The sequence below is a fragment of the Argopecten irradians genome, chromosome 12, assembly GCF_041381155.1.
Source record: "Argopecten irradians isolate NY chromosome 12, Ai_NY, whole genome shotgun sequence".
In the NCBI taxonomy this organism is placed as follows: Eukaryota; Metazoa; Mollusca; class Bivalvia; order Pectinida; family Pectinidae; genus Argopecten; species Argopecten irradians.
The window spans coordinates 12434559-12450235 of NC_091145.1; the positions used below are offsets into that span (position 1 = coordinate 12434559).

General features: G+C 34.4%; 1 protein-coding gene across 1 annotated transcript; it reads right to left on the reverse strand.

Moving 5' to 3' along the window:
• Window positions 1-514: 514 nt before the first annotated feature.
• On the reverse strand, window positions 515-14911 carry LOC138336947 (uncharacterized). Its single transcript, XM_069286585.1, has 10 exons — window positions 14602-14911; window positions 12695-12922; window positions 12017-12269; window positions 11161-11456; window positions 10287-10433; window positions 9107-9447; window positions 7749-8414; window positions 6818-7405; window positions 6044-6275; window positions 515-5549 (listed from the first exon to the last, which is right to left on the reverse strand). The coding sequence occupies exons 2-10, from the start codon at window positions 12902-12904 to the stop codon at window positions 5112-5114; spliced, it is 3171 nt and encodes a 1056-aa protein (XP_069142686.1). The 5' UTR covers window positions 12905-12922; window positions 14602-14911; the 3' UTR covers window positions 515-5111.
• Between the last annotated feature and the right edge of the window lie 766 nt (window positions 14912-15677).

Sequence of the window (15677 nt, forward strand, 5' to 3'; positions counted from 1 at the left end):
CAGTATAATTTCATATGAAATAGAAAAATAAATTCTCTCGTCAAAATCTGTCTGCGTACGAAGAAATTAATTTAAAGTATAGGAATCCTAAATCGTCCTCCCGGCTGACTATGTCCGTGACTACATATCCACGCAGCCTCGCTTTCAATGATTTCAACTTTTCTTTATTTCAATGGTCAGAACTGGGAAACGTAAGCAGAACTTGACCGTCGTATTAATATGTGAGAACTTTTGGAAGGCCAATGAACGCATTTAGAATGGTTTTCTTTGCCCGACTATTCACTTTAAGGACCACAGTAAAGGTCCATAATTTATAATAACATCATTTTCTGTCAAACAAGTTTGTGTCAATGAATTAATTCATTTAAATATTAAAAGAATTCAGAGATAAGTATGTATTTGTTAAGAGGTATTCTGTTGTTTGTCAGGTCATATGAATTCCTCATCGAAATGAAAAACTACTTCCGATAATAGTGTCAGTTTGATGTATAATAATAATAATAAACAAATCAGATTTGTTTCAAATGTAATTTATTATACAAATATTATTTGATTATACAAATTGCACTGACACCATTTCGTGTTAAAATTCTTGGAATATTTTGTTTGTTTTTCCTACCGATATTCGTTATTATGCTAGGTGCCATCGTCTACCTATCTTTGGCGTTTTATTGAAGGAATAACTTAAAAGAATAGATTTTATAAATGATTTTGTTTCAATGATTATATGATAATTCGATGGTTAATTGTACGAAAACAAGGTTAACATCTACATTATCTACAACAATATATTGGATGAACACTGACTCACTCAAACCTAAAATTAGGGAACTGTTCATTATACCATAAAATATCAGCTTACATAGTAAAATGAAATCGACCAAATAAAGAAAACGATGTAGTAGTTTATTCATATTAAAATGAAAAAGAAAATTCTTAAATAGGCTTTGCCTGATGCCGAACGCATTTGCTTTTTTGCAATAAAATTTGCTGAGAATTTAGTGCTACAGACACATTTATGACCGACATCATTGTTTTAATTTTCTTTCAAACGGTTCATGTGGCGGTCTCAATCTTATCCATTTTCGTTAACCTTTACATAGTTTGATATTCTTTATGATTAAAGGGAATTAAAATGGTCGATTAGAGCAGAGGGTCGCTAAATAGAGATGGTCGCATGGACAGATTATACTGTGTTTATAAAGTACCAATGATGTGGTTCATCACATAATCAAACCTTTTTTGCCTTTCTTAATGGAAAGATTAACTCGCTATTTTCTAACTATTTACATGCATGATAAAAATGAAAACATTAAAGGCCCATTATATATGTAACTTTCAGTTTTTTGTGAAATCACAATCATTTACAAGAAAATTAACACGTTTTCTCTGCATAAAATATTGACTATCACCAGGTAAGTTGTTAGTGAGTCTAACGGTGAAGTTTAAAAAAACAAAAAAAACAAAAAAAACCCAACTAATTAATGTTTGACACTATACGAAAAAGTTCACGGAAAGTCTCGATTTCCAGAAACAATCACGTGATCCAAATAATGTCATACTAGACGTATATCATCTTTATTCTAGGTCATTGATACAATAATCGAGCATTGTATATGTTTATGATTTCAAAATAAACTGAAAAGTTACGTATATTGGGCTTTTAACATTTCTGATGTAAAATAAGGTGAAAACATTTTAATGCCTGTGAATTCAAAGGAAACCATGATATACCAAGATTGTGAAGTTTATGAAATTCATTAACCAAAAAAAAGAAAGAAAAGAAACAAAGAAAGAAAACCAAATCCTGATTGTCTATGGTAGATAAAACAACTTTTCTAATTTTAACACTGAAATTCATGTCGGCATTTAGTAAGTAGGGCCCATCTCATGTTTTCAATTTGTTCTATATGTTCTTTTTTAATTACTGAATCGGTCAAGTCCATCTTGACTTTAATTTATTCTTATCTCTGTATGATTTTTATTCAAAAATTTTCTAAACCATGGAAAATATCAGACAGATGCAGATATTTGGAATTTAAAAATAGACTTTGGTAATCAAGTGATCTCCCTTTATCTTAAGGACTTATTGGTCAATGTAATGATATTGGAATATCTAGCAGTTACTCGTGTGTATAAAAAATCTATTGAGAATGTTTTATCAACCAATCTTTAAGATATTAAATCACCGTTTAGTTAATGCTAATTGCTATCCTTCAAAGAACTTATAGGGATATGTTGATAGAATAAGCACTATCACTATATCAGCACCACCTAATAACGCTTTGTCGATGCATATAATAATATTTAGGCAAGATTGATCTTGAAAAAATAATCCGTTTAAAAATCAATGGAATCGTAAGTTTAAACATATTTTATTTGGTCAAGTAGTCTGAAAATATAAAATTTTCATTGCAAACTTCTATAAAAATCCGCATAGCGGATTTACACAGTTTGCAAAACAATTTTATTTCAATTAAAAAATTAAAAAATTGTGACATCAATGCTTAATTGAAGTAGAGGTGTACACAGAATATAATGTACAAGATTACTTATCCCAAAAGAGATGCGGTATTCCGTATATTTATAAAGTCAATAGATCGATAAGAATCTATCAACATTTGCGGTGGAACATTTCCATAGCGTCATCACAAAATTATGTCACAGGATCCGTATAAATAATCATATGATAGTACGCTGTACCAGGAAACATAATGCCTCATGACATATCATAGACAAAATATACCAAGTTAGTTTCTTACACATACACATCAGACCACAACATGCCATCGTACGAGTCTAACGTACCGTCACGTCATTGTTTCTGGATATACCATCGTACGAATAAAAAAATATATATGTCATCGCTCATGGACAAATTATACCACACTATTTTTTTACATAGATAAAAGACAAAACAACATCCCACTGTACTCTTTACATCACAATATGTCATTTTTTAGGGACGATATCGGTAGACAAGGACAACTTCAACTACCATGTCATTGGACAAGGACAAACATATAACAATACAAAGAATAATTAATTCAGATTCCACTCAAAATTATGCACATCACTCATGATCCCGATGACAAGTCAAGCTACTCGCTAACTAAATGTAAAGACAGGAACCATGCCATTGAAGCTACCCCTAAGAGTCCCGCGCAGGCATATCACTATATTGCACCCGGACCCGTTGCAATACAACACCACTCCTTACATGTATTTTATATATTCGTTCGTGTCTTATGTTTTACCTCAATGGGCTTAAAAGTCGTCAATCAAAGTAAGGTAGATAAGGAAGTAGTTATCAGTATTTTGAAATATGTAAGATATGTACCAATAAAACCAGAGAGTTAATCTTTTCAAGGATTGTCACTGAAATAAAATAACCTTATTTATCCTAATCATATTTACTGGATGTTTTTCACTTAAAATTAGTATTTACTTCCGCGGGTCTTTATTACTAAACACAATAACAAATAGTTTGTCTGTCTCTATAATTTAACTAGCATATGTTGTAGACAAATTTGCACAAAAAACTAGAACCATAATAATTGTATGAAATAAACCATCACAGAACATGATATGTGTATCATACATATGAACGTAAGGGTGATAAATTAAATTATTTTCGCCTTAAGGAAAGATATATTAATGAAACATCGCTTATATTCAAATGATAAATATGCTTGGGATGATTTAAAAATGGCATCAATCAGAAAAAAAATATTATGAAAATGTTAAAAATGTTAGGAGACCTAAACAAACATCCTCCAATAGAAATACTAATCTGTTTCAGAGGTTTCCATTTAGGATCATATTCACGTAATTATTGTATTGAATTGAATAGAATATTTCACGGACGTTGAATTTTGTACTTGCCAAAATATTAAAAAAAAGTGTACATGTAGTTACATATTTAATCAGCAAAAAGGTTAGGAATTAAAAATATTGAAATGTCAAAATCACGTCAAAATAAATATTACTCATTTAACATGTTTTTTAAATTAAACTTTCCAGGTATAAATACAAAAGGCAATAAACAAAGGAACAAATGTATTTTTATTTTTTTGCAAATACATGTCTGTTATCAAACATACGCTGAAAACGTTAAGGTAGGGTTTTCATTCATTGTCGATTCTCTATTTGATTGTAAAATTAAATAATAAAAGAATGAATGAGTTGAACACACGCAATAACGAATTGACAACGATTTGTCTTACAAATGGTCATATTACTTATATTAATTACCATTGTATTCGAATAAATGTGTTAGTTTGAATATACATAAACCGTTCTTTTGTTATTATATTCTAGTTTTACAATAACTTTCATTAGCATTTGTTAAACTAATAAATGGCAATATATAAATAAAAACAAAACTGTTAATTCAGCAATGGAATTAATTTTGTCATCCTGATCAACGGGAAGTAGTAATACTGAAGAAATATCACAAGTCAAACTCTAACAAAATCCACTGTCTCTTAGCCTTTACTCTTTTTATGTTCCATTCACAATAAAGTTTGAGCAAGATCAAAACACACACAGATATTGTATTAAGACGATTATCTCACAATAAATGTCATCCGTCCTTTTACATGTACGTGTCAGTCTCTTCATCATCAATGCTACTGTGATTTAGAGAGGGAACTCTGTGCAGCCTCTGATATACTGTATCACAGATACACTCTGAACGTATTGACAAAAAACAACAAGAACTTCAACGACTTTTTCGTTTTATGGTGGAAGTCGACATCTTCTCTTTGATATTGACAATGGTTGTCATAGTAATACAATGGCAAGTTAAAAATATGTTGGAATCCAGAAGCTTTCATTCAGTTATAAGAACCCTGTCTGTCCATTCTAACGGGAATATGTATGTCGGTAGAAGATCAATAATTTAATATTTATAACTTGAATTGTACGTCATTTACACTCAACATGGTTATGGATAGAAGAACATTTCCTGTCTTCCAACTATACTCTCAATAATTTATCGTTCCTTTCACAATCATATTTCAGCAGGGAAATATCTATCAAAGACACTATTAGTAACGTCTCGCATTCTTTGAAAAATACCCTCTCACAAGAATATCTCATCATTGCTGTTAAAACTTGGTATCCACAACCCCCTCATCACTACTGCTGAGGTCAAGGGAGGAAACTCTGTGTAATCTTTTGTCTAGCGTTTCACAGAGACACTCTGTAGGGATCGACATGTCAACAAGAGATTCAATAATTTTCTGGTCGCATGGAGCTAGTTGTCCAAACCACTTTTCTTCACGAAGACGTGGCCCAAGCTGCATTGTCTTGCTGAACTCCAACAGTTTATGTCCTGAATCAAACGGTTTGTGGTTAAGGAGAACTTCGTACATCAGGAGACCAAAGGCGTATATGTCAGCTCGATGTACATACTTATGACCCCGCAGTACAAATGGCGCTATGTATATGAAATCACCTGTGGGAATGTCACCCCAGTTGTCCGGAAGTTTGGCGTGCCGCGGGAAACATCCACCTGTTAACTTCACATTACGGTGCTGATCAACCTTAAAACACAGAATATTTTTGATTCATGATTTCATCTGAGGTATGATTCTGACAGTTAATGAAGTACGTAGATTTCGAGATACCAAAACAACGTGAGTAAATTACCGTCGATTAGTTCCACCGTCCGGTGATTGTGTCGTCCTTTTTTGACGTCTGACGTCACAATCACCGAAAAAGGAACACATCTACTGTTAATCGAACTTCAGTTACGTCGTTTTGGCATCTCTAAGTCCCCGCTGTGTATAATTTGCCCGATTCAATAGACGACGGCAACTCCTGAATTATGTAGACACATTTATGCAAAGCAGCGTATACCATTTAATTGCCTCTTTGTAATACATATAATTTGAACTGGCAGACGCCTTTGATAAACAGAAAGGTATGGAAATCAATGGTAAGACAATAGATAACAACGGTTGTCGGAACTTAATATATATATTTAATAATAAATGGAATTAACAAAGTAAAGTCCTTTATACTGATATATACTCACAGTCACGGTATTAACGCTGAGTTCCATGTGAACCATTTGAACACGGTGAAGATAGTTGACCCCTATCGCCACTTCCTGAAGGATTCTGTGTATATCCGCTCCAAAGCCAGACTTGTTCCTTTTCCGTGAACTGCTGAGGCTTTCAAGATTTCCCAGAAACAATGACACCGGCGGTGGGGCATCGGAATAGTGGATACCGAGTAGGCGCGAGATATGCGGACAGTTTAGACGCCTGGGAATATACAAGCATTAGTATTGATGTTAAAAAGAAGGGATACTGGCCATATGTAATATCCAAAATTTGCTGTTTTGTTTGTTATTGTATTACGTATCTGCATATTGTTTTCTATGTTTATTTGTTAACGTCCGTCTTCCGGGAGAATAAATGAAAAGAATGAAAAAAGTTGTTTGGATTTCTTTATAATATCCCTCATCAAGCCAATGCATGGCTAAATACGTTTATAAATTGCAAAATGAGATCCCAATTTATGATCAAAATGCCCTTACATATAAAATAAAGCAATCATGGAATTTATTAAGTTAGATATGTAGCATCAATTCGACAATACGAGCAATGCAAACTCTCATAATAACGAAATAAATAATACCTTAATATAATTCGATTCCATTTGTCTTATTATTTGTAATAACGAAGTACTTTTTATAACACTGATAGAAATTTCTTCAATATTTTGTTTCATTTCATGATCTTATTGACAGAAAAAAACCCATACACTTTCTATGTTAAAAACCCTGAACAAAAAGGCGACATACTTTATTCGGGCCACTTCTCTGAACGTTGACTCCACGCCCGATGATCGCATGTACATACGAATAGTAGTTTTTTCCCTGCCGTTCTTCGTCATCACCTCTCCCGGTTGGAGGACGGTCCACAAACCTCGTTCCAAACGCTTTATTTTGATAGATGATCCGCAGTCTGCGTTAGAACTCCTGAAGACGTTGGAACTTTTACCGAGGCTACACTTGCAATCCTCTTGCAGTTTCAACTCCTCATTGCGGAATGTTGTAATGGCAATATAACCATTGCCGAAGTCGCCTATAAGCTTTGCCGGGGTCTCGAAATCCTTCTGCATGTACCCATACAAAGACTTCGACTCCATAGCATCTAATCTGCAGACAAAGGCGTGTTCCAAGGATTGCTTGTTAGAATCTATCAGAGCTGGGATGTTCTTCTGGATTTTGGACAGCTGTTTGAGTGGTCGTTGCATTATACTCTCGACGATCGATTTTAAGAGGCAGTCGCCATTGTCCTTGAAGACCAGTCTCTTCCAGGTATTCTCTGCTCTTTTGCATGCAACACGCATCGGGTCCTCAGCGTACGCTTTTCTTTTGCGTGATTGCCTGAAACGATTGTATGGATTATATGAAATATCAACAAAACTTTTGAAAAGAATTCTAAACATAATGCAAAAAAACATTTATTCATATACGTTTAAGTACTTAAGCTAGAGATATTTTGTCTTATGGCATCCTACGGAAAGCCCCTTTAAATCGAACTGCATGAGGCCAGGTCAATAGTTCAAGCAATACGGGAATTCCAGACATCATATATTGATCAACGACAGTCAGAAATGAGCCAACTGGTCTCTTTAAAATTGCATGTTAATAAATTAAATTTATGATTCAACATAATCTAATGTCTGTTAATCAACGTACAAAATCAATGGATACATATGTTTTTTACCTAAAGTCGTCGACCATTTCTGCCACTCTGCCTCCATTAAGAATTTTCGCTAGAGGGTTTGCTGCTCGCGTCATAACCTTTAGTGGGATAGCCTGTTCATCCGGGGCCTGATATGTCATACCGAAGATGCTTGCCATTGGTGTCGCTGCATGAAGCTGTTGTTGCATTGATTTTGAAAGAGATTTTGAAAGTTCAGACGTACCCATCTGTTTTTCAATGCGGTTGAAGTCTTCCTGCAGAATATTTAATTCTTCATGAACTTCTTTGAATATTTTCTCTTCAACTTTGACGATGTAGTTATTCTCCTCATCCCATTCCTCTAGGATGTCGCTAAGTCTTTGCGATAATTTGAAATCAAGTTTTTCTTTGATCTTCGGCCAGGTTTTGTCATCTGCTGAAGGAAGCTCACACACTTCCCACTTGAGAAGCTTTTGCTTTGCACAAGGACGTTTCAGTCGTTCTCTGAATTCTTTACATACTTCAATTGTTGTCTGGTCTAGTTCTCTCCTGAGTTGGTTGAAAACGCCTTCCGCTTCATGCTGTAGTGTCTCCAGATTCTTGGAAATAGTCCTCGTCCGTTGATTGAGCTCTTCCTCGGATAAGTCAATATCCTTAGTGATTGCGTTGATATGGAACATACTCCGGCTAACGACATTGGCCACCCATCTGGCGATAAAATACAGTGTATAACTATGGTTTTATCAAACGCACCTGACCAGTGCTCCAAAAGAAAATGTTAAGCTTTTTAAATTAAGTATCATCTTAAATCAAACCAAATTTGTGGGGATGAAATTCAACAAAATTAAAATAATGTTAACGTGTTGCTATGTTTTAAGTTTGAAATTAAGATTTAAAAGAATTATTCAACAAAAACTAAAAGTTAAATAGAAAAACCCACCTAAATGAACGCACATTTTGTACTTTGAATGATATGTTATACATTGTGTATATCAAAACTAAAGACTTTTTCACCGATAACCTAGATTGCTATACTTCTACTTTACATGTATTTGTGGCGATATATCTTGGTTTTTCCTTACAGCGCGCGAAATACATGAAAGGTAGTCGTACGCGAAATTGGTTGATAGTCATTGAAAGTCAACGACGGTCTGACCGTTAGAACAATATCTTTACTGTAGGAATTTATGTATGTGTATTTGACAAAGTTTCAATTCATAGGATTCAAACCCGGAAACAGGTTACTATTCTAACGTTCAGCCAATCATAAGCTAAAAGAGACCTCTCTTAAGTCGAGTGGCATATTTCAGCTAGTAATTAAAAGAGTGAAACTAAAATAGCGTAAAATGTTTGAAAATAGAAAAAAAACAACAACAAAAACACATAGCTTTTTGACTTACTGATATGTTGATTGAATCCTGGTGTCCAGAGCGATATTGTAAATATTTCTGAGGTTTTCCAACATCAGTCTGTAAGTTTCCGTGATGTAGGAAGGGTCGATGTCAGTCTCACGTGATGCTACGTAACTTGAAAATCGAATAACCTGATCAGCCGTGAGATTCGGCCAACATTTGGAAAGTTTCTTCACCGCGTTATCAAACACGATATCCTGTTGATCCTTTTTGATGGTATCCCATAGGTTGCAGACGAACATCACACTTTTAGGGTTGAATGGTATAGCGGTTTTGTCTTCGGACTGTTGCTGCTGTTTCTCCAAAATAACTCGAATAAGAGTCAATAACTGTAAAACAAATTAAACAATTGAAAAAAGGTTGATAATGAACCCTCGTGTTTCTCCAATATTTAATATTCATATTATCGCTATTCAAAGACTTTTAAAACATTTGTTATTTTGCAGCAAAAAATGATTCCAATGTATTCCTCTTCCGAATTTCAGATAATTAAGAAATGATTAAGAACTGCTGTAATAGGGCGAATCGTATTTGAGTTGACCTTTTCTATACTTCATTCAATCTGAGATATCAGTATATTTAATTTCTATTTGTTTTCATACTAAATCCGGCTTTCTGATTGGCAGATTATATATATACAATGAAGAAAATAAAAACGTGTAATAAACGATATCCTTCCTACGCGAGGACAAAATATGTAAATGAAATTAATGATTTAACCAATAAAAATTTTTCCTGAGTATGTTCCAAGGGTTATTCTGTCTTTGAGCTAGCTCCCGTGTGGATAGGTATCGATTGTTACGTCATTACTTTGTGAGCACAACTCACGTCGTTTTCTCCGAAACTTATCATATTACGCTCGCAAACACATGACGTCACCATCAATACCTACCCGCAAGTGGAGATAACTCTAGCTGTGATATGCAAATTCTGAATACTGGAGTTTCGAGATCCCAAAACGACGTAGATAAAGTACAATTTACAGTCGATTTATCCAACCTTCCGGTGATTATGACGTCACGAAATTCACGTCAAAAATGACATCATAATCACTGGATAGTTGGACTAACCGACGGTAAATTGTACTTTACCCACGTCGTTTTGGGATCTCGAAATCGTCGTATAGTTCCCATAGTTGATGGCACATAATATGCTATCCAGAAATTACCCGGTCCTCGTCCACTCCTCCGGCGTTATTAGATTTGATGACGTAGATAAAACCCATGACGGAGTTTCTCTGAACGTAAGATGCAATAATACCATCCATAGCGTCGTTTTCACCAATCCCTGGACTGTCTATCAGGACGAGGCCGCACTTTATAAAATAGTATGACAGTGAAATCAGTCAAACGCTATATAGAATATTCGTAATGAAAAATAACATCGTTACTACGCTATTATTTTTCGTATGTTCCAAAGAATATTTCGTGGTTGTCAGTGACAAGAAAACTAATTTTCTTATCAGAAGAGAAATTAGTCCTGTGGTGGATATAACGTCAGTTATAGTTACCACTGGAGTATCGAGGAGGGGGTTTATATATCCAGTCCACATAACAGACATATGTAAATTTATTATTTCATTCTTTGATATTCTGTCTTTGTATATAATTTTATTACAGTTTGGTTTGGTTTGTTTAGTTTTACGTCCTATTAACAGCCAGGGTCATGTAAGGACGTGCCAGGTTTGTTGGTGGAGGAAAGCCGGAGTACCCGGAGAAAAACCACCGGCCAGCGGTCAGTACCTGGCAACTGCCCCACATGGGATTCGAACCCGCATCCCAGAGGTGGAGGGCTTGTGGTAATATGTCGGGACATCTTAACCACTCGGCCACCGCGGCCCCAAAAATTTTTTATTACAGAGTTAGCTCCCTTGGATGTAGGTATTCATTGTGACATCATAATTTTGTGAGCAAAATTAATGTAGTTTTCTCCGAAAAGTATGACGTTACACCCACAAAGCACAACATCACAAACAATACCTACCCGCAAGGACAGATAACTCTGTAATATGCAAATACAGAATAGCTGCAAAGTGTTTATACCTTTAGAATACAGGCGGGTACATCAAATTTCACATAAAGAACATCGCTTTCTGTTTCTCGTCTCTGTGTCTTTCCTTCTTTAACAAAGATGACAGACCAGATTTCATCCTTCAGTCTCTCGAGCGTCAGGTCATAAAAACTTTCCCTGTGACCATTTTTGTACCATATTTCCGCAGCAAGAGAGCTCCCGTACACCAGTTTTGTAATGACAGACGTACATGCTTGCATATTTGTAGGTAGGATGTCCATGCCAAGAAGTAGGTTGATCAACGTGGACTTTCCGGCGTTAGTTTCACCTTCAATGAGATATAGAGGATCTTACCCGAGTGGCTATGTAATATGGAATTTATAAAACGAATTCAATAATTTGACATGCCAAGAGCATTTAGGCGAGTGGCATATCAGATTATATAACGAGTTTGATAAATTTCACATCAAATAGTCACGATTGTGAAATTCTATCTATCATATAACTTTTAATAATAGAGTTATACATAAAAATTGAGATTTCGTCTCTATATAAAACAATAGAAATCCGGCTCGGATGTGACGTTTCCATCTACTGAGACAATCATGCGACGTTATTGATAATGACGTCACAATAGTGTTATTACACATATGACTTATGATATTTATGACATGAATAAATGAGATCAATATGACTATTGAAAATTATTAATGATTGTCAAAATGAAATGCATGATTGTGCTTATGAAAATTGATTTTCATAAAACTGAAAATTCTGCATACATTGAAAAATATAAGCAAGTGAAAATGTTGAACAATTCTCCCATATTAACTGAAAATACTCCACGCATTACAATATAAGCACGTAAAAATGATGAAAAACACTGACCTGCCACAACAAATCTACATTCTTCCTCCTTCAGTGATTGAATTTTCGTTTCCATTTCCTTTCTAAGGTCACTAACGGTTCCTTCTGTTTTTAGATATCCCGCGATAGCGTCTGTACCTCTCACGTCTAGTAGTTCGCCCGTGGCCTTCACCCTATGCTTTTCCACAACCTTCTGCAGGTCTTGTAGAAGAGAAAGTAGCTTGTCTCGTTTGTGCTTGTCCTCCTCTCCCGCAACAGACATTGACTTGGAGTTCTGGAATCAAATCGAATGTTGAAAAAAGTCACAGCGAACCAAAATCGAATATGAACGTATCATTGCGTACAAGTGGTCTTACGTTAATACCAAATTTATCATGAAGCTTGTAGTTAACATTATTTAGAAAAAAAAAACCAAAAAAAAAAAACATAAAAAACCACTAGACGTTTCGCTACAACGCAAAACTCATAGCTGATAGAGTTACTGAAAATTTACGCCTGTCGATATTTCAGTTCCATAAATAAACTGTTAGATGTAAGATGACTTTGTCGTTTTGCGTCTGTAGTCTTTTATGTACATCTGATCTTTTTAACTTGTTGATATGCATACGCGTTAATACATTCGCGGATGTTTAATGAAAACGTGAAATAGGCGATCATTCTCACGCCATAAATGTCACCACCTTTACAGTATAAACTTACCAACTCCTTTGGGCTACCATTAGTGCCCCGAGTTAGATGCATGAGAAGTCTCTCTTTGATCTCATCGAGATCGTCTAGATTGTCGGTGGGTACCCCGAGTTCATCAGCGAGGTCGAAACATTCATCGAAATCCTCCGCTTTCTCCAACGCATCTAAATATCCGCTATCGATTGAGCTAGTCGAAAGCGTAGAGGCTGACATCATTGACATTTTCTTATGTGTTGCGATCTGAATAATAAAATGAATATATTTATTTCTATTTGAATATATTTATGAATATATTTATTGGGAATGAAAACTAAAGAAAAAAGGGCAAACGAAAAGAGTATTTCGACAATGGCATTGACGAATACGAATACATTTTAATTGTTTCGTTCCTTGAAAAATAAGAAAACGACGAAACATATATCTAGACTTCCAGAAAAACTTTATAAAATTAATCGTCAGGATGGAAATTAAAAAGAATTATTAAATATCGAAATATCATATAAGAAACATTCACTGGTTGTGAAACAATATCCTTAATAAAAAACATTAATTTAAAAAAGGTATTTAAATTAATTAAGTCAGACATGTGTATTTTGATGTTATAACATGTTGCATAATCTTGAACAGTGTTTATTTTAAGAAGTACTTTGAGTATGTGACATCACAGTCCTAAACATTTTCAGTAAATTATGTTTAGACATTAATCTGCGATCTCTTCAAAATATTCAACATTACAAGAAAAGGCGCGATTTATGATGACAAATTAACGAGAATGTGATAATGGTTGTTTTTAAAGTCAAGACTGAGACCTGAATAAAAAGCATGAAAAGGAGGGAAAAATCACATATGTCTGTTCCACTTTTTGGATACAAAGTATTTGTAAAACACAAATCAAATAAGTGAAATAGCATTTATCATTTTTATTGATTTAAACTTAAGTTTAATTTCACCACAAACATACCGTTGAAGATACAGTAAACGAGAGGCGAAATAATTCAAGCTTGGGATACTATCTTTAATTTGATATTACTTTGCAATTATGCAATGCATTGAAAAAGTGTCTCCTTCAGTGTCCTTACTTTGCTATACACAAAGAACGTCGATTACCAGTGTTTAATTTGTGTATCACCTTAATGGCCACGGTATGTCTTTGTGACTTACAATAGGAATATATATATAGCTATTGATTGTCTAGCTCTATTGTTATTCAGTTATCTTTTGTGTAGCTCCAAGATACAAGGACAAAACAACAATGTGTATTGTCTACCTATTTGTCATGCAATAGACAAGAATTAAAAAAAAAAATGGCATATTAGAATTATGATTGGTACATATGAAGTAATGAGGAACATCCCTCTTCACATTAGTAATTTTAATAAATTCTTTTTGTATCGATAACTACATATGATCATGTATGTACCGGCAACATAAAACACAGACCAAGCTGACCATGGACACCATTAGTGTGTATTTATAAAACAATATACATTATAATCATGGGAATACAATATTTCGATGCTTCTAGTCACGTAATATTGTAAACCACTTAACAAAAATTAATAAATCAAGAAAAGATATGTGGTTAAATGTTACACCTTGCAGAAAACGTTATTACCAATGTTATTATCGCATAGAGAGGGTAACAATCCAGGCTAAATGCCACGCCAGCATTAAATACAATATAATTATATACAAAAATAGTATATCATATTCATTAATCTGGACCCAGTTTCATAAACATTCCTTAAATTTAAGGAATTCCTTAACTTAAATTCCCCATAGAAAAGCATTGCATTTCTTAAAATCTGAAAAGCTTCCTTCAAGTTAAGGATTGTTCATGAAACTGGGTCCAGGATACATTTAGAAAGAATATGTTGCATACTTGTCTAACACGCGATAATATCCATTAATCCACTTACCCTTGCTGTGATGAGGATATGAACTACTTATATTTCTACACGCACTTCACTATCCAAATACTCATGACTCGCTTCCTACTTTAGTCCCAAATGTTTACACATCACTGTAAATATAGACGATTTGTTCTAAAGTAGACAACGTGCCATTTCATGATTGAGATGGTCCTCCGCCGGGAGAAGAGAGTCCACTGACTCAGTCTGACATACCCGCACTTCTTGTACCTGGAATTTGTGTGTCTCCTGAATAAAGCATGAGATAAACACAGCCGTCGACAAGGAAGTTTAAATGTCAAATTAAGGGTAGGTCTTCTCCGAATGCATTCCAAATGCAATACACCCCATTATCTGTTAGACAAAGGGAATGATTCGCCGACGCGGTGCCAACTTGCAATACACAGTAATAGACTTATAGAGTGATCGAAAAAACGTGACACAAAATATAACAATAAAGTAAAAAAAAAAAAATACATCCCCGTGTTGAGTAATATTCAAAATAATAAACGATAAATAAATATTTGGTTAGAATATCGCTTAGTTGACTATGCACCATACAGTCCGCTCCCATAAAAGGAGTTCCTTACAAATTGTTAAGAATTAACTTCTTAGACTACATATTAAAAGGAGACCAGAGCAACTAGCCTACGCCTGTTCAATGAACTTATTAACATATTGACGTATTTGTGGTATAACTCCAATTCAAGGTAACATTAACAGTTATAGATTAAATTGACATTTCGATCTCAAGGTTATTTACCCGAATGTCAATCTTGAATGAAAAAAGGATAATGGATGTAATTATATATGCTCCCGGCTGCTATTGTTATATAATCTTGTGCAGTCGTAAGACCTTCCACAAATGATCCCACATAATATCGGTATAACGTTAGATTAACAGTTCAGTATCTAACAAACCACATTAGTCGTTAGTCATTTGATATATATATATGTCATATGTTTTCTCATATAATATATTGGTATTTCTACATGAAGTTGCATTCAGCTTCTATGGGATTCTATTAGCATACTAACTATATAAATCAAGGTTAATATTGTTGGAGGGATTTCATGCGTCACTA